This window comes from Suncus etruscus, chromosome 6 (genome assembly GCF_024139225.1).
Source record: "Suncus etruscus isolate mSunEtr1 chromosome 6, mSunEtr1.pri.cur, whole genome shotgun sequence".
Taxonomy (NCBI): Eukaryota; Metazoa; Chordata; class Mammalia; order Eulipotyphla; family Soricidae; genus Suncus; species Suncus etruscus.
Window position 1 is genome coordinate 117,733,431 of NC_064853.1, and position 18,934 is coordinate 117,752,364.

The following is an 18,934-nucleotide window of genomic DNA, read 5'->3' on the forward strand; positions in this document are numbered from 1 at the left end:
TAAATAAATAACTCAAAAGCTATCTCTGTAAGAACTGGGCTCAATCCCTAGCATCACATGATCCCACAGTTCTGCCAGGAGCAATGCCACAGCACAGAGCCGAGAGACCCAGTGACCCTTATGCCACATTTTTAAAAAGTTTTTTTGGGAGGTCACACCTGGCGATGCTTAGGACTTACTCTTGGCTCTGCACTCAGAGATCACTCCTGGCAGTGCTGGGGGAACATATGGAATGTCAGGGATCGAACCTGGCTGTGCCGCATCCAAGGCGAACATCCTTCCTGCTCTCTGATCGCTCTCTAGCCCCTCATGCTACTTTGATGCCCTGTAGTGATCAGAGAGTGAGAGGGGGCCCCCTTGGCTCATTACTTAACTTGCACTTCCCAACTTCTAACTCCTCAGGCCCTGGGGAATGTTGGCCTCTGCATAAAAAAATAACTTAACCAATCCTACTTCCCAGGGGGCCAGAGCAATAGTACAGAAGGGAGGGTGCTTGCCTTTCACATAGGAAACCAGGGTTCAATCCCTGGCCCCGAGAACTGCCAGAAGTGATCTCTGGGGCCGGAGAGATAGCATGGAGGTAAGGCGTTTGCCTCTCATGCAGGAGGTCATCGGTTCGAATCCCGGCGTCCCATATATGGTCCTCCCGTGCCTGCCAGGAGCAATTTCTGAGCCTGGAGCCAGGAATAACCCCTGAGCACTGCCGGGTGTGACCCAAAAAAAAAAAAAACCACAAAAAAAAAAAAAAAAAAGAAGTGATCTCTGAGCACAGAGCCAGGAGTTACCCCTGAACACCACTGGGTATAGCCCAAAACAAACAAAATTTCTGTTTCCCATGTGATGAGACCTTGACCCATGTCTATTGATCTGGACTCCAGAGCAGTCTGTCCAGCGCCATGAAACTTCTGTTGCTCCTGGGGTTCTTGCTGGCGAACCTGGAGTCTGTGATTTTGGTGAGGACTATGGGAATCAAGAGGATTGGACAAGGGGTTGCCAGGTCAGGGGTCAGGAGTCAGAGGTGAGTGAATGGTATTCTGGTTTGGTGCCAGGGCCACATATCCACCCCCAGCACTGCGGGAAATAGCTGTGGAGGCCATAGAGAACAGCTCCCAAAATGACGAAACTCAGGGATCATACCACAGTCTGGGAAACTGCCGTGGTCTCTAGATCCAGAAAACTAAAACAAAACAATTTTGTTTGTTTGCTTTGGGGGCCAACTTGGTGGTGCTCAAGGTTGACTCCTGGTTCTGTGTTCAGTGATTAATTGTGGTGGGGTCAGTACCATATGGGTTGCTGGGGATGGAACCCAAGTTGGCTGCATGCAAGGAAAGTGTCCTCCCTGCTATACTATCATTCTTTTTTTGTTTGTTTGTTTATTTGTTTTTTGTTTTTGGATCACACCTGGCAACGCTCAGGGGTTACTCCTGGCTCTATGCTCAGAAATTGCCCCTGGCAGGCACAGGGGACCATATGGGATGCTGGGATTCGAACCACCGACCTTCTGCATTACCTCCATGCTATCTTTCCAGCCCCTATACTATCATTCTTACCTCTGATTTGATTTTGATTCACACATAGCAGTGCTCAGGACTTACTCCTGGATCTGTGTTCAAGGATCATTCCTGGCAGGCTTAGGGACCAAATTGGGTGCAGGGAATGGAGCCCGAGTCAGTCATCTGTAAAGCAAGTGCCTTACCCTCTATATTATTGCTTCAACCCCAAGGCCTGCTTTATTTTGTTTTGTTTGGGGCTCATATATAGCTATGCTCAGGGCTTACTCCTAGCTCTGTGCTCAGAGATCACTCCTGATAGACTCAGAGGACCTAATAAGATGCTGGGGATTGAACCCAGGTCAGTCTCATGCAAGTCAAATGTACTATTTAGTACAAACTTGATGTACTATTTCTCCAGCACTAAGGCTTTTTTTTTTTTAAGGTGAAAAGTTGGGGTCATATCTGGTGGTTCTCAGGAGTCACTCCTGGTCAGTGCTTGGGGGTTCTACTAGCCGTTCTCAGGGGACCCTATATAAAACCAGGGATGGAGCTGGGCAATATTCAAGGCAAATATCTTAACTCCTATTGTCTTTCTCCCTAAGACCCAAGCTGGGGAGAGAGAGAGAAGCCAACCAGCTTCAAGAGGCCGGGATTAATTTTGGGGGAGAAAGGAACCCAGCAGCAGGCCTGGGAAGAGAATGGGGAGAGGTGGGAGGAGCTATGTCTTGCAAGGAAATCTTTTAATTTGGGGTGTGGGGATGACACTAAAGGAATAGATTCAGTACTCAGCTATGATGTGACAAATTCCCCACTGCTGTAGATCCCACCTTGGAAAGGCCGAAAGGAACAGAAGCAGGTGGCAAATGGACACACAGTGAGTAAGTAGCTGACTCTACTCCCAGGCACCCTGCGGCTAGCCTGAGAGGGATCTACACAGGCCAAGTGGGGCTTTGCATAAAAGAGGCCTGGATTTGAACCCCAACACTGTCTGGTCTCCTGTGCACCCTGGGAGTGATCCCAGGGCATCCAGCTGGGAGCAGACCTTGAGCTTTTACCAAAAATACTCCAAGAAAGGGCTGGAGAGATAGGATAATGGGGAAGGTATCCCATAGAGTCCTCATTTTTTTGTTTTTGGGCCACACTCTGCAGTGCTCAGGAGTTACTCATGGCTCTGAGCTCAGGGATGAGGGATGATAGTGCTCGAGGAACCATATGGGATGTCAGGGATCAAATCTGGGTCAGCTGCATGCAAGGCACATGTACTACAGGCTGTATTATCACTCCAACTCCAGGAGAATTTTTTTTTTTTGTCACAGTACTCAGAGCTTATTCCTGGCTTTAAACTCAGGGGATCAATCCTGGCATATTTGGGAGACCATATGAGATACTAGGGATTGAACCTGGTCGACCATGTGCAAGACAAACCCTACCTGTTGTATTATCACTCTGGCCCCAACAGGAGATTCTTTTTGTTTGTTTGTTTTCTTGGTTTTTTGGGCCACACCCGGTGACACTCAGTGGTTATTCCTGCCTATGCACTCAGGAATTGCTCCTGGCTTGGTGGACCATATGGGACTCCAGGGGATTGAACCAAGATCTGTCCTAGGCTAGCGCTGGCAAGGCAGACACCTTACTGCTCCACACCACCACTCCGTGCCACAACAGGAGATTCTTGAATGCACGAGTAACTCCCGAGTATTGCTGTTGTGGCTCCCTGCCCCCACCACAGATTTGGGACCACATTCAGGAATAAGTGATCAGAAATTACTCCTTAGACCATGCTTTAGAGACCCTATGAAGCATTAGGAATCAAACCCAAGTAGGCTGCAAGCAAAAGGCGAAGTATCTTACCCACTATACTATTGCTCTTCTTCTGTATTATTTCTATTTTATTTTATGTTTTGGGCCCTTCAGAGGTGCATATTCAGTGGTATTGGGGGTGGGACAATGTAGTGTAGGGCTCAAACTCAGAGTCCTATGCCAGTTACATGCTGTTACAGAAAGATTTATCTGTACCCTCGCCCCACCCCAAATTCCCTTCTCTCTATCTCTCTGTCTTTTTCTCTCTTGGTTTTTGTGTTCAGGGGTTATTTCTGGCTCTGCATTTAGGGATCACTTCTGGCAGTGCTTAGGGGATCCTATAGGGATGCTAAGGAATAAAGGCAAGTGCCTTCCTTCCCTTCCCTTCTCCTTTTTTTTTTTTTTTTTTTTTTTGGTTTTTGGGCCACACCCTGCGATGCTCAGGGGTTACTCCTGGCTGTCTGCTCAGAAATAGCTCCTAGCAGGCACGGGGGACTATATGGGACACTGAGATTCGAACCAACCACCTTTGGTCCTGGATCGGCTGCTTGCAAGGCAAACGCCGCTGTGCTATCTCTCCGGGCCCCCCTTCTCTTTTTTTTTTATTAATTTTTTGGGAGGATTATACCTGGCTATGCTAAGGGCTTTCTCTGACCCTGTGATCAGGAATCATTTTTGGTGGGATTCAGGGGAACCCGTGGGGGTACCAGGGACTCAACCTGGGTCAACTGAGTGCAAGGCCTGAGTTCTCCAAACTAGCTCTACCACACCTGGGTTCCCTTTCAAAGTAATCTCCCTGTGCCTCCGAGCCTGCCCTCTTCCCTCACTACATTCCCTAATATTATTCTCCCAGGGACTAATATTTATCTAGTGATAGCAACTAGATGAACTCTGCCCTCAGAAGCTGTGGGCAGGTCAAGCTTCTGTGAGCACAGGGTCAGGAAGTCCAACTCACAAAATCTGAGGGCCTTGGCCTCCCGTCCTTATCACCTCTCCCTTTTGCCGCTCGCTTTCCTTTCCTTTTTGGGGTGTGTGTGTAGAGGTATGTGTGTAGAGGTGTGTGTGTGTGTGTGTGTGTGTGTGTGTGTGTGTGTGTGTGTGTGTGTGTGTGTGTGTGTGTGTGTGTGTGTGTGTGTGTTTGGAGAGCTTTCCAAGCAGAGATTAAGGGCCTGAAACACTTGTCTGCTGGACTAGGTGATTCAATGCTTGAACCTGCTGATGTGATGCTCTTTTGGGCCAATAGGGGGCGATGTGGTATCAGGGATCAAACTTAGGGCCTTTCACAAACAATGGTATGTTTCCTGAGTTTTCTCCAGTGCCTGCTTCCTTTCCTTTGCTTTCAAATTTTTTGTTTTAGTTCTTGAAATTGAACCTGGGTTGTCTGGATGCACAGCAAGTGCCCTACCTGCTATACTATCTCTCTAGCCCACTTTTTTTTTGTTTGTTTTTGTTTTGGGATCACACCCAAAACTTACTACTGACTCTGTGCTCAGAAATCCCTCCTGGTAGGTATGGGGAACCATATGGGATGCCGGAATTCAAACCACCATCTGTCCTGGATCAGCTTCGTGCAAAGCAAACGCCCTACCACTATGCAATCTCTCTGGCCCCAGCTTTTCTGATTACTGAGCCATACCCTGCTGTGTCCAGGGCTTATTCCTGGTTCTGCACTCACAAATTATTACTGAAAGGGCCTGGGGGACCAATCTCTAAGAGTGCAGGGATCACAAATAGCAATATGACAAGATTGCCTTGAGAGCATGTGGGTGACAGAGGGGATCTACTTCATGGCCTTGTGTTTGCTGGACTATCTCTCCAACCCAGAAATACAACTATGGAGTCTGAGCAATAGTGGATAGGGCACTTGCCTTGTAGGTGACTGACCTGGATTCATTCCCTGGCATCACATATGGTCCCCCCCAAACACTACCAAGTGTAATTCCTGAGTGTGGCCCTATTACCGATAGATAGATAGACAGACAGACACAACTTTCAAACTTGGGTAGGCTACATGCAAGGCTCATTTTCCAGAAATAAAATTTCTTTTCCTTTTCTTCTGTAGAATTAATTAAATTAATAAGAGTCCTGGATGATGGTGGATCCTTTCTCAGCCTGCCCAGCACCTGCAGCTTCTTTGGTCTGGCAGGTCTGAGGGTTCAGGATAAAATCGCGGAAATTATCCACAGCAGTCAGATTTCAGGAGACATGAAGCTTTATCATTAATAGGCCCCTGGCCACCATGTGTGACTTCATTTTTTTTTTTTTTTGTCTTTTGGGTCACACCCAGCAGCACTCAGGCATTACTCCTGGCTCTATGTCCAGAAATCGCCCCTGGCAGGCACAGGGGACCATATGGGATGCCGGATTCGAACCACCGTCCTTTCCTCCATGCTATCTCTCTGGCCCCATGTGTGACTTCTAAGCTAACCTTTTAATCAGCCTCCATCAGCTGCCCTGCATCTAATCCTATCTCTCTCCCTGCTGCTGCTTCTTCTTTTTTTTGGTTTTTGGGCCACACCCGGTGACGCTCAGGGGTTACTCCTGGCTATGCGCTCAGAAGTGCTCCTGGCTTGGGGACCATATGGGACGCCGGGGGATCGAACCGTGGTCCGTCCAAGGCTAGCGCAGGCAAGGCAGGCACCTTACCTTTAGCGCCACCGCCTGGCCCCAAAATTCCTTTTTTGTTTGTTTGTTTTTGTTTTTGTTTTTTTGGGCCACACCGTTTGATGCTCAGGGCTTTCTCCTGGCTAAGCGCTCAGAAATTGCCCCTGGCTTGGGGGGACCATATGGGATGCCAGGGATAGAACCTTGGTCCTTTCTTGGCTAGCGCTTGCAAGGCAGACACCTTACCTCTAGCGCCACCTCGCCGGCCCCATTATTTTTTATTTTTTATAAAAGGGTCTTTATTCATAAAAAGCCAAAGAGGCCCCAGGAGTGACAGGACAAGCAGGCAGCTTCTCAGGGGTCAGGGGCATTTGGGTGATGCGCTTGAGTGGGGGGTAGCACCCTCCTAGTCGTCTGTGTCACCCTGGGCTGCCTCAGGGACAGGTGGCACTGGCTCAAATACGGAGTAAGCTTCAGAGGCCTCAACCTCCAGCAATTTTGGAACTGGCTCCTCCTTGATCAGCATTGAGGGTTCATCAGTACCTCCTGCTGTTAAACCCCGGGATCTCTCTTCTGACCTAGCTGTGGAGGCTGAGCTTCCTCGGGGACCCTCTGGTGGTCCACCAGGTGATACAGGGTGGCTGGGCTGGGGGTACCCCCAGGACTGGGCTCAGTTCCCTTCTGTACGGCGCCTTCCAAATGGAAATGCTGGTTACTGTTCTCATGATTGAGATGGAGTAGGAGGAGTGGCCACCTCCGAGAGGACTGATGCCCCTGCCCCTGCCCTCCACTCCCAGCCCCTGGATCACTCTGACCACCTGCCCACCGGCACTCCTCCTGGGGTCCACAACTGACACCCACTTGAAGATCCGAAGGGAAATGTCACCCACGGTTACCCAGCGCTTCTCCCATCTCCAGACCTTCTCTCTCTCTCTCTCTCTCTCTCTCTCTCTCTCTCTCTCTCTCTCTCTCTCTCTCTCTCTCTCTCTCTCTCTCTCTCTCTCTCTCTTTTTTTGTGGTTTTTGGGTCACACCCGGCAGTGCTCAGGGTTTACTCCTGGCTCCAGGCTCAGAAATTGCTCCTGGCAGGCATGGGGGGGGGGGGGATCCGAACCGATGACCTCCTTCTTTTTTTTTTTTTTTTTTTTTTTGGGCCACACCCTGTGACGCTCAGGGGTTACTCCTGGCTATGCGCTCAGAAGTTGCTCCTGGCTTCTTGGGGGACCATATGGGACGCCGGGGGATCGAACTGCGGTCCGTCCTAGGCTAGCGCAGGCAAGGCAGGCACCTTACCTCCAGCGCCACCGCCCGGCCCCCCGATGACCTCCTTCATGAAAGGCAAACGCCTTACCTCCATGCTATCTCTCCGGCCCCATCTCCAGACCTTTTCAATGGTCGACATCACCTTATTTTATTTTATTTTGGGGTCACACCTGGCAATGCTCAGGGGTTACTCCTGGCTCTATCCTCAGAAATCGCTCCTGGCAGGCTCGGGGGACCATATGGGATGCCGGGATTAGAACCACTGTCCTTCTGCATGCAAGGCAAATGCCTTACCTCCATGCTATCTCTCTAGCCCTAGACATCATCTTCTTGATGTCATCCTTGGGCTGGTTCAGGTCTCGGCTGTACAGTCCGGCCAGCCATGCTGGCGAGACTGGGGCCGAGGCCAAGCCCGCGGCCGCCTCCCGTCCGAGGGCTTAGGCTCAGAGCCATGCCAGGGCCACCCTCCGTTTTTTGTTTTTTGTTTTGTTTTTTTTTTTTTGAGACACACCTGGCAGTGCTCAGGCGTTACTCCTAGCTCTGCAATCAGAAGTCACTCCTGGGAGACCGGAGAGATAGCACAGCGGTAGGATGTTTGTCTTGCATGCAGCCGATCCAGGACAGACGGTGGTTGGAATCCCAGCATCCTATATGGTCTCCCGTGCCAGCCAGGAGCAATTTCTTTTTTTTTTTTTTTTGTTTTGTTTTGTTTTTTTGGGTCACACCCGGCGATGCTCAGGGGTTACTTCTGGCTGTCTGCTCAGAAATAGCTCCTGGCAGGCACTGGGGACCATATGGGACACCGGGATTCGAACCAACCACCTTTGGTCCTGGATCGGCTGCTTGCAAGGCAAACACCGCTGTGCTATCTCTCCGGGCCCAGGAGGAGCAATTTCTGAGCACAGAGCCATGAGTAACCCCTGACTGCCACCAGGTGTGACCCAAAAACAAAAACAAAAACAAAAAAAAAAAAAAAAGGAAAGAAATCACTCCTGGAAGGCTCGGGGGACCTTACAGGATGCCGGAGATTGAACCTGGGTCCATCCGTGTCAGTAGTGTGCAAGGCAAATGCCCTACTGCAGTGCTATCACTCTAGCCCCCAAAAAGATAATATCTTTTCATTTGTTTGTTTGTTTTGGGGTCACACCCAGCTTGGGGGACCATATGGGATGCCGGGATTCTAACCAGGGTCCGTCCTGTATTGGACGCGTGCTAGGCAACGCCTTACCACTGTACTATCGCTCTGGCCCCAGAGATAATGTCTTAATCAGGACACTAACTTTTTGCATTTTTTTTGTATTTGGGTCACACCTGGTGGTGCCCAAAACTTACTCCCAACTATGTGCTCAGGAATCACTGAACCCTGTCTGTAACATACGAAGAACTTTACCTATCTTTAAGTATCTTTGAGGCAGTGAACTTTGTTTTTATTTTTGTACCACACATGATGTTCAGGGGTCACTTTTGTCTCAGCGAATCCCGGCTCTTCTTAGGGCAGTGCTTCTCAAATAGTGGGAAGCACCCCTCAGGGCGGGCGTGAGGCTCCGTAATGGGGGCACGTTTGACCTTGGCAAACACTGTCATAACAAGTTTAGCCCTTATCTCTGTATGTCTCTGGAGCTGAGAGTTGCTGTGGCCTGCTTCAAACTCCGCTTCTAAAAGCTATGCATTGCAAAACGTGCTCATTGTAGCCATTAATCCAGACATCACCTCTGATTTAACAGCTCAAATTATTTTATATATTTTTGTTTTCAGGTTAAAGTCTTTTTTTAAATAAAGATACTATTTACAGTCATGCGGGGGGGGGGGGCGCGAAAAATGTTTTCTTGTTCCTAGGGGGGCATGACAGGAAATAATTGAGAAGCACTGTCTTAGGGGATCATATAGGATGCCAGGGATTAAACCCAGATCAACTGCATTCAAAGAAAATGCCCTCCCCCCTGCTGTACTGTCACTCAGACTACAAAGGCTGTTATCTCTAGACCCAGGAGACTATTGGGGGGTGGTAATACCTCTTCCCTGGCAGTTAGGGGTAGTGCCAGGAAAGAGAGGCCCTGGGAGATTCTCTAGGGCATATTCTCCCTGCAGCACTGACTGTCAGCGGGGAGCCCTGCCATTTCCCTTTCAAGTACCTTCAGAAGCTCTACTACCACTGTACCCAGAGGGGCTGGCCTGGCTCCCGGCCATGGTAAGGCTGTTGGAAGGGGTGGAAGCTTGAGCCCTACCAGAGAGGGAAGCTGTCCCAGAATCTTTGCTTGAGGAAGGAGCACAAGGAGGGGGTCCTCCCTGTGCCAGGTGTGGAAACTGGATCTCTTCCAACAGGTGTGCTACCACCCCCAACTTCGATCAAGACCAGCGATGGGGGTATTGCCTGGAGCCCAAGAAAGGGAAAGGTCACACTGGAGGTGACCCAAGGCTCTTCCCCCCACCCCAAGGGGCTGTTCTGGTTGGTCATTGGCCCCATTTACCCCATCCCATGCCTATGATTTTGTCAATACCCCCCTCTCCAGTCTCTTTCCTTCCCTTCTGAGGGAAAAGCATGGGAGGGAATGGACCCATTTCACAGGTGGGTAATTAAGGCATGACCTCTTGGGATTGTCGTTTGAGGAAACAAGTGGGATCAAGTCTGGCTCCACCACAAGGACTTAAGGGGTCAGTGGGTGGGGCTGTTAAGGGGTCAGACTCAGGATCCCCTTATTTTTTCAGACCACTGCAGCAAACACAACCTGTGCCAGAACGGGGGCACCTGTGTGAACACGGCCCGTGGTCCGTACTGTGTCTGTTCAGAGAACTTCACTGGAGAGCACTGTCAGAGAGGTGGGGAGGCACCAAGGACTGGCCTGGCTAGGGAGAAGGGGCTGAGCGGTGGCGCTGGAGGTAAGGTGCCTGCCTTGCCTGCGCTAGCCTAGGACGGACCGAGGTTCGATCCCCCGGTGTCCCATATGGTCCCCCAAGAAGCCAGGAGCAACTTCTGAGCGCATAGCCAGGAGTAACCCCTGAGCGTCACAGGGTGTGGCCCAAAAAACAAAAAAAAAAAAAAAAAAAAAAAAGAAAGAGGTTTAGGATCTTTGGAGTCTCCTCTGGGGACCAAAACCCCCCCCCCCCCATCACCTCTATTTTTCAGAAAAGTGCTTTGAGCCTCAGCTTCTCCGATTCTTCCATGAGAATGAAACCTGGTACCGGGCTGAGCAGGCCGGTGGAGTCAGATGCCAATGCCAGGGCCCCCGGGTCCAATGCCAGTTGTTGACCAGCCAAGGTGAGCACTTGGAAGGCCAGATATGGGTGGGGGAGCTGTCCGGTTAAGGGCTGTGTGTGTGTGTGTGTGTGACTTCCTGTCCTTTTCTCCCAGTCTGTGGGACCAACCCATGTCTTAATGGGGGAGACTGCCTGCAGGTGGAGAACTACCCGCTGTGTCGCTGCCCCAAGGGCTATTCTGGAACGTTCTGTGAAGTAGGTGAGTGAAGGGGTGTTGTATTAAGTTAAAATACAGCGTCTTGAGGCTGGAGAGATAGCATGAAGGTAAGGCGTTTGCCTTTCATGCAGAAGGATGGTGGTTCGAATCCCGGCTTCCCATATGGTCCCCGGTGCCTGCCAGGGGCTATTTCTGAGCATAGAGCCAGGAGTAACCCCTGAGCGGTGCTGGGTGTGATCCAAAAACCAAAATAATAATAATAATAATAATAATAATAATAATAAAATACAGAGTCCTGGAACTGGAGAGATAGCATGGAGGTAGGGCGTTTGTCTTACATGCAGAAGAACGGTGGTTCAAATACCGACATCCCATATGGTCCTCCGAGCACGCCAGGAGCGATTTTGGAGTTCAGAGCCCGGAGTAAGCCCTGAGCACCATAGGGTGTGACCCCAAAACCAAAACCAAAAAATATATAGAGTCTTAGAGTTGGGGTGAGACCTTTCTCGGCCTGGCATGGCGCCTATAGCCCCTTTGGCGGGTGGGCCTGAAGGCGCAGGATAAAGGCGTAGAAACTCACACCGCAGTCAGATGAAGTTCCAGGAGTCAGCCAGTTTTGACGGCCCAAACCGCCATGTGCATTTCCCCACATGGCTTCTATGCTAAGCCTTTTCAAAAAACCTCTTTCTGCTGCCCTCTATAATCCCTTTCTGCCGCCTTTTTCTGCTGCCTTCCTCCCCCTCCCCTACCCCCAGGCAACACCCTTATTCCCAACCGCAGACCCCTCTCAGCTGTGGGTGGGTCTGACCATACCTGACATACAGGTGATATCAACATATGGAATTAGGGGGGGTAACAAGTAGGGGAGTAAGGTCTTGAAATGATTTCATATTTCTCTAGCCCCTCTCCCTAAATGTTTGGGGGCCCATACCCGGTGGTACTCAGGGTTTACTTCTGGCTCGGAATTCAATCAAGGATTACCTCCTGGCAGGCTTAGGGGATCCTAAGGGTGCTGGGGCTCAAACCCAGGTTGGGCACATGAAGCACCCTCCCTGCTGTACTATTTCCGATTTTTGCGGGTGGTTGTTGGGGCACAGCGTCAGAGGAGCTGGAAAGATTACTCCAGATTCCATTCTAAGGGGTGATGATCAAATTGCCAGCAGAGGGCTGTGATCCATGACCTTTGCCTCTGGGTGTTTGGGGTGAGTTGTTTTGGGGTGGGGAGAGGGCACATCTGCTGCGGGAGTCGGGGGTGCCAGGGATCGAATCAGGAGCAGAAGCAAGGGCCTCACGCACTCGACGGTCTGTCTCTGCCCGCTCCCTGCCAGATCTCACCGCCAGCTGCCACGAAGGCCGCGGTCTCGGCTACCGCGGCAGGGTGGGGATCACGCGATCGGGCGCTCGCTGCGCGTCGTGGACCTCGGAGACCAGTTACCGCCACGTGGGCGCCGAGCAGGCGCGGGCCTGGGGCCTGGGGGAGCACGCCTTCTGCAGGTGCCCGGGCGGGGCGGGGCGGGGCGCGGCCTGGCGGGGCTGGCAGGGCCTGATGAGTGGCCGGGCGCGGAAGTGTCTGCCGGGCGGGGCCGGGCGCGGCGGGCAGGGCCTGGTGGAGCCGACCGGGCAGGAGGGCGAGCCGTCGGCGCCTCTCTGGACGCCGGCGCGTCACGGTCCCCCTCGCGACGGCCACAGGAACCCCGACAACGACACCGGCCCGTGGTGCTTCACGTGGAGAGGCGGCCACATCAGCTGGGAATACTGCGCGGTGCCCCGGTGCCCGCCCCGGCCCAAGCTGTGGACTCCGCCGAAGGGCCGGGCACCACTCGGGCCAACGCTCTCGGCGCGGCCCCTGAGCCCCGGCGCGAGTCCGAGTCCTCGCCCGGCTCCAGGTAGAGTGTTCGCCTTGCATGCAGAAGGTCGGTGGTTCGAATCCCGACATCCCAGAGGGTCCCCCGAGCCTGCCAGGAGCGATTTCTTAGTGTAGAGCCAGGAGGAACCCCTGAGTGCGGCCGGGTGTGACCCCCCAAAATATTATATTATGCTAATTATATTATTATATACTATATTTTATTGTTACATTACATTATCTTATTGCATTATGTATTATCTGACATTAATACCAGAGACGCGAAGCCACGGGGACTTCGGGCTCGGGGCGGCTGGCGGGCTACTCACTCTGCTCTCGCTCCTGCAGCAGCCTCGCCCGCCTCGGCCCAGCCCTCGACCCCGGCCTCGACCCCGGCCCCGGCCCCGGGCTCCGGGCTGCGCCAGGTGGAGCCCCAGGACTGCGGCCGGCGGCTGAAGAAGCGGCTGTGGTCGTCGCTGTCGCTGCGGCGAGTCGTCGGGGGGCTGGTGGCGCTGCCCGGGGCGCACCCCCACATCGCGGCGCTGTACTGGGCCGACGGCTTCTGCGCCGGCAGCCTAGTGGCGCCCTGCTGGGTGCTGACCGCGGCCCACTGCCTGCACAAGCGGTGAGCCTCGGAGCGCCCGCCCGGCCCTCTCTCCAAGCCCGGGCCCGACCCTTGGCTAACGCGGCCTCTTCTCTCCCGAACGCAGGCCGGCGCCCGCGGAGCTGACGGTGGTGCTGGGCCAGGAACGCTACAACCAAAGCTGCGAGCACTGCCAGGTGCTGGCCGTGCGCACCTACCGCCTGCACGAAGGCTTCTCCCCCGACACCTACCAGCACGACTTGGGTGAGCTCGGGGCGAGGCGGGAGGGAGGGCGCGGAGCCTGGGGTCCAGTCGCGGCCGCTGACCCGCTGCTCTCCTTTATCTTTTTTCTTTCTTTCTTTCTTTCTTTCTTTCTTTCTTTCTTTCTTTCTTCTTTCTTTCTTTCTTCTTTCTTCTTCTTTCTTTCTTCTCTTTCTCTTCTCTTTCTTCTCTCTTCTTTCTTTCTTTCTTTCTTCTCTTTCTTTCTTTCTTCTCTCTCTTTCTTCTTCTTTCTTTCTTTCTTTCTTTCTTTCTTTCTTTCTTTCTTTCTTTCTTTCTTTCTTTCTTTCTTTCTTTCTTTCTTTCTTTCTTTCTTTCTTTCCTCCCTCCCTCCCTCCCTCCCTCCCTCCCTCCCTCCCTCCCTCCCTCCCTTCCTTCCTTCCTTCCTTCCTTCCTTCCTTCCTTCCTTCCTTCCTTCCTCCCTCTACCTCCTTCCTTCCCTCCCTCCATCCCACCCGGCCAGCCTTGCTGCGTCTGCAGGAACGCGCGGACGGCAGCTGCGCGCTCGCGTCGCCCTTCGTGCAGCCCGTGTGCTTGCCCCGGGGCCCCGCCCTGCACCCCCAAGACGCCAGCCAGGTCTGCGAGGTGGCTGGTTGGGGCCACCAGTTCGAAGGTAGGAGGAGGGACTGCGGGTGGGAAAGCACGAGGGTGGGCCTCGGGAGCACAGACGAGAAAGCCCACAACTGTTGGTTTTTGTTTGGGGCCACACCTGGAGATGCTCAGGGGTCAGTCACTCTTGGCTCTGCGCTCAAGGATCATTATTTCTGGTGGTGCCGTGGGTAAGGAACATATGGGGTGCCGAGATTTAAGTCTGAAACCCTGCCAGCAGCTATGCAAATCTCCGACTTGGGTCTGCTCCATCCTTCCAAAGTTTTTTTTTTTTTTTTGGTTTTTGGGCCACACCCGGCGATGCTCAGGGGTTACTCCTGGCTGTCTGCTCAGAAATAGCTCCTGGCAGGCACGGGGGACCATATGGAACACCGGGATTCGAACCAACCACCTTTGGTCCTGGATCGGCTGCTTGCAAGGCAAACGCCCCTGTGCTATCTCTCCGGGCCCCATCCTTCCAAAGTTTGAGTTTGGGTTGTTTGGGTGGGGGTGGGGGGGTATCCGCGGTGCTCAAGGTCTACTCCTGACTCTGCGTTTAGGGATCACTCCTGGTCGGGATCCTATGGAATGCTGAGGATAGACCCGGGGTCAGCTGCCTCAGGGCAAGCGCCTTACCTGCCTCACTATCTTGGCAGCCCAGATTCTTGCAGAATTTGGACCTAAAGAATACTGTCAGGGTTGAGATTCTCATTTAGGAAGGGATCCCCAAATGCCCTAATGGTGTTTCTGGAGAGTCACCTTGAGAACCTGTGACTCCCATAGGACCGCAACTGTAATGGCCGGAGCCCAAGGTGGGGTGATCTCTCTTCTATGAGCAGCTCCTTTGGATTTTGTCTTCATGAGATCATAGACGTAGCAGCCTATGTCACCAATGTCAACACTTATGGACTCAAACAGGGAATGTGGCAGGAGGAGATGCCTCATGCTCTGTGTGTATCCCAGGTGTCAAAGTATTCCACAGCACTGACACTTCAGACAGGGCCGGTACCAGTTTCTGTCTAACGACATCAACCTCTCAGGCATTAGGTTACCAAGGCTCACAAAGGCATGTGTAGCAGATGGGGAGGCAGGAGGGGCAAGAGAGGATGTGAGACCCCTAAACAATGTGAGACTTTGTGTTTTGTTTTCATTTTGAGGCCACACCTGACGATGCTCAGGGGTTCTTCCTGGCTCTGGTCTCAGGAATAACTCCTGGTGGTTCGAATATGAGATGTTGGTAATTGAACCTGGGGCTACTTTAGAAATCCAGGTCATTGAAATCTTTCCTCCTCCCTGGTGGTTTTGGATATACTTGGACTGCTCGAGCAGAGCCGGAGCACTGTGAGTGAGCAAGGCACTCTTGGTTGGCAGGAGCGGAGGAATATTCCATCTTCCTTCAGGAGGCTGAGGTGCCCCTGATCCACGCTGAGCGCTGCTCCGACTCAGAAGTACACGGATCCGCTTTTCTGGATGGCATGCTGTGCGCCGGCTTTCTGGAGGGTGGCACTGACGCGTGTCAGGTGAGTTTCTCGGCCCATTCATTCCTCCCCAGACCTCGGCAGATCTGGGGGCAAGGGATCTGAACCATACTTTCCCTCATCAGGGGGACTCTGGGGGTCCGTTGGTGTGTGAGGACCAGGACGCAGAAGGACAGCTCATCCTTCGCGGAGTGGTCAGCTGGGGCTCTGGGTGTGGCGACCGCAACAAGCCAGGTGTCTACACCGATGTGGCCTACTACCTGCCGTGGATTCACAAGCATATGGCTTCCTGATTTCGCCCAAGGATGCCTCTTTCACTCCTGGACGAGACCAGGGGACGGGGCAAAGGACTTTTCTGGAAGCGTCACATAGGGGGTGGACGCAGTAAGAACAGGTAGGGCCCTTGCCTTGCAGGCAGCCCAACTCGGCGCCATTCTCTGTGGTTCCCAGAGCACTACCAGGAATGTCCTCTAATCTCATAAACAGGAGTGACCCCTAAGAACTTCCAGGTATTACTCAGAAACAAATAAATGAATTAGTTTTGGGTTTTGTTTCTTTTCTTTTTTGTTTTTGCTTTTTGAGTCTTACCGGCGGCACTCAGGGTTTACTCCTGGCTCTGTGCTCAGAAATCACTCCTGGCAGGCACAAAGGACCATATGGGATGCCGGGATTCAAACCACTGTCCATCCTGGATTGGCTACTTGCAAGGCAAAAACCCTACTGCTGTGCTATCTCTCTGGCCCCTCTTTTCTTTTACTTTTTTTTTTTTTTTTTTTTGTCATACCTGGCAGCACTCAGGCTTTATGCCTGGCTCTGTGTTCAGAAATCATTCCTAGCAGGCTCGAGGGATGCCAGGATTCGAGCCACCATCTGAGCTCTATGCTCAGAAATCGCTCCTGGGAGGCTCAGAGGACCATATGGAATGCCGGGATTTGAACCACCGTCCTTCTGTATGCAAGGCAAATGCCTTACCTCCATCCTATCTCTCCGGTCCCATTTTTCTTTTCCTTTGTTTTTTGGACCACACAGGCGATGCTCAGGGTTATTCCTGACTCTGAGCTCAGGAAATATTGCTGGCAGGACTTTTGAGACAGTATGGAGTGCTGGGAATCAAATCCTGGTTGGTCACGTGCAAGGCAAGCACTATTTCTCTGCCCCCATCCTGGATGCCATTATGGAGAAGCCTCAGCCAAGCTAACTATAATTTCCCAATACTTTCCTAGAGGTGTGATCCACAGCCTCTCTGACCAAGGGAACCACCTGTGCCCAAGCATCACTTCTTCTCAATTAAATAAAAATCTCTAGGGGGTGTTCAGGGTTAAGGCCTTGTACCCTGCGAACTCAGATCAGAATCTCTGGTAGTGGAGCAATTGCCTAGTGGGTAGGGCATTTGCCTTGCATGTGATTGACCTAGGTTCAATCTCTGGCATCCTGTATGATCCCCTGTGCCTGCCAGGAGTGATTTCTGAGCACTGCCAAGTGTGGCTGCAAAACAAAACACAAAACTAAACAAGAATTCCTGGTACCATATATGATTCCCTGAGCACCGCTAGGAGTCCCTTCTGAGCACTGAAGTTCCCCTGAAAACAACTGGGTGTACATTCACTCCCAATAAACTCAAAATCTCTAGGGACAGAAATGGGAGGTTTCATTAACTTTGCCACTTGGTTCTGGGACGATAATACAAGACTTAAGTGTCTTAAAAGCCCTGATTTGAAACCCTCCCCCCACCCTCAGGATCCCTGAACACTGCTGAGTGACTTCTGAGCACAGAGCCAGGAGTAACCCCTGAGCATCTTGGGGTATGGCCCTACTGCCTACCTAAACTCTTGTTTTTCTTTTTGCTCTCTTTTATGGGGTACACACTCAGTGGTGCCCAGGACCTACTCTTAGCTCTGCATTCAGGGATAATAACTGGTGGATAGGGGGACATATGAATGCCAGGGATCAAACCCAGGTCAGCCATACGCAAGGCAAGTGCTTTACATGCTGTACTGTCATTCCAGTCCCTCTTTTTGCTCTTAAACACCCTGACTTTGTGTTTCCTGAACCACTCAAGTTGGTTTGGAGAGTATTATTCTGATTAATGTGATTCTCAGCTGATGCAAACTAGGCTCCTCATGCTTAAGAATCCATTCAGCGGGCCCGGAGAGATAGCACAGCGGCGTTTGCCTTGCAAGCAGCCGATCCAGGACCAAAGGTGGTTGGTTTGAATCCCAGTATTCCATATGGTCCCCCGTGCCTGCCAGGAGCAGACAGCCAGGAGTAACCCCTGAGCAACGTCGGGTGTGGCCCAAAAAAACAAAAACAAAAACAAAAAAAATCCATTCAGCACACACTAACCTAGGATGGACCGAGGTTTGATCCCCCCGGCATCCCATATGGTCCCCCAAGCCGGGAGCGATTTCTGAGCACAGAGCCAGGAGTAACCCCTGAGCATCACCAGATGTGGCTCAAAACCAAAAAAAAAAAAAAAAAAAAAAAAAAAAAGCCATTCTTAAGAGACTAGAGGGGCCAGAATAATAACATGGTGAGTAGAGTGTTTGCTTTTCACACAACAAAACCGGGTTCGATCCCTGGCATCCCATATGGTTCCCCTGACCCAGCCAGGAGTAATTTTTGAGTGAAGAACCAGGAGTAACCTCTGAGTGCTGCTGGGTGTGGCCCAACCCCCCCCCAAAAGAGGCTAGAGCAAATAGGGTGCTTGGTTTGCACTTGGTCAACTTGGGTTTGATCCCCAGCATCTCCTATCGTTGAATCAGTAGATTCCTGAATACAGAGCCAGGAGAAACCTCTGAAAACCACCAGGCCTACTCCCCACACCCCCCCCAAAAAAAAAAAAGTCAATTCAGGAGAATCTAAGCACAGAACCAGGAGTAAGTCCTGAGAACTGCTAGATGTGACGTCCCCAAACAAAACAAAACAAAATGAAGAAAAGAGTCCATATAGGAGCAGGAGAGGCTAGTTCAGAGGTTAAGCAAAAGCAAGAAGCGCTGGCCCTCCAGGAATGATCCCTGAGCACCATCTGGTGTGCTTCAATCACCTCCACTTTAGCAAACACATTCTCAGCCCCTTAGCTCTGTGTGATGTCACAGCCTGTCACAGAGCCCCTGTCAGTCGTGGGGCTCTAGCTCACAGAGCCAGAGCAGGTGGAGCACCGGGTACCAGCCGAGCCAGGATGGGCGACTGGAAGGGCTACATCTGCGCGGTGCTGCGCGACCAGCGCATCGACGACGTGGCCATCGTGGGCCACTCGGACAATCGCTGCGTGTGGGCCTCGCGGCCCGGAGGTCTGCTAGCGGCCATCTCCCCGCAGGAGGTGGGCCTGCTCACCAGCCCCGACCGGCTCACCTTTCTGCAGAGCGGCCTGAGCGTGGCAGGGCGCCGCTGCTGCGTCATCCGCGACCACCTGCTGGCAGAGGGCGATGGCGTGCTGGACGCGCGCACCAAGGGGCTGGACGGGCGCGCCGTGTGCGTGGGCCACACACCACGCGTGCTCCTGGTGCTCATGGGCTGCCGCGGCGTGCACGGAGGAATCCTGAACAAGACGGTGCACGAGCTCATCCGCGGGTTGCGCACGCAGGGCACTTAG

The 18,934-nt window shown here is 52.4% G+C and overlaps 2 protein-coding genes and 1 pseudogene across 2 annotated transcripts; 2 read left to right on the plus strand and 1 right to left on the minus strand.

Annotated features, from left to right (window-relative positions):
• Window positions 1-873: 873 nt before the first annotated feature.
• F12 (coagulation factor XII) lies at window positions 874-15,896 on the plus strand. The gene is made up of 14 exons (XM_049775800.1): window positions 874-953; window positions 2,314-2,371; window positions 9,248-9,347; window positions 9,482-9,564; window positions 9,866-9,976; window positions 10,284-10,415; window positions 10,509-10,613; window positions 11,900-12,065; window positions 12,261-12,352; window positions 12,745-13,039; window positions 13,125-13,261; window positions 13,740-13,889; window positions 15,236-15,384; window positions 15,468-15,896. Exons 1-14 carry the CDS (start codon window positions 897-899, stop codon window positions 15,633-15,635), a joined length of 1,803 nt encoding a protein of 600 aa, XP_049631757.1. The 5' UTR covers window positions 874-896; the 3' UTR covers window positions 15,636-15,896.
• LOC126010899 (B-cell CLL/lymphoma 7 protein family member C-like) lies at window positions 6,252-8,743 on the minus strand (annotated as a pseudogene).
• Window positions 15,897-18,520: 2,624 nt separating the features above from the next.
• On the plus strand, window positions 18,521-18,934 carry PFN3 (profilin 3). Its single transcript, XM_049775781.1, has one exon. The coding sequence runs from the start codon at window positions 18,521-18,523 to the stop codon at window positions 18,932-18,934; it is 414 nt and encodes a 137-aa protein (XP_049631738.1).

What these genes read in the sequence shown, in the direction of transcription:
- F12 (XM_049775800.1), top strand. Translation starts at nt 897, where the DNA reads ATGAAACTTCTGTTGCTCCTGGGGTTCTTGCTGGCGAACCTGGAGTCT. An exon ending in CCAGTTGTTGACCAGCCAAG is followed by an intron (nt 10,416 to 10,508) that starts GTGAGCACTTGG and finishes CTTTTCTCCCAG; the next exon opens with TCTGTGGGACCAACCCATGT. An exon ending in GCCCACTGCCTGCACAAGCG is followed by an intron (nt 13,040 to 13,124) that starts GTGAGCCTCGGA and finishes TCCCGAACGCAG; the next exon opens with GCCGGCGCCCGCGGAGCTGA.
- PFN3 (XM_049775781.1), top strand. Translation starts at nt 18,521, where the DNA reads ATGGGCGACTGGAAGGGCTACATCTGCGCGGTGCTGCGCGACCAGCGC.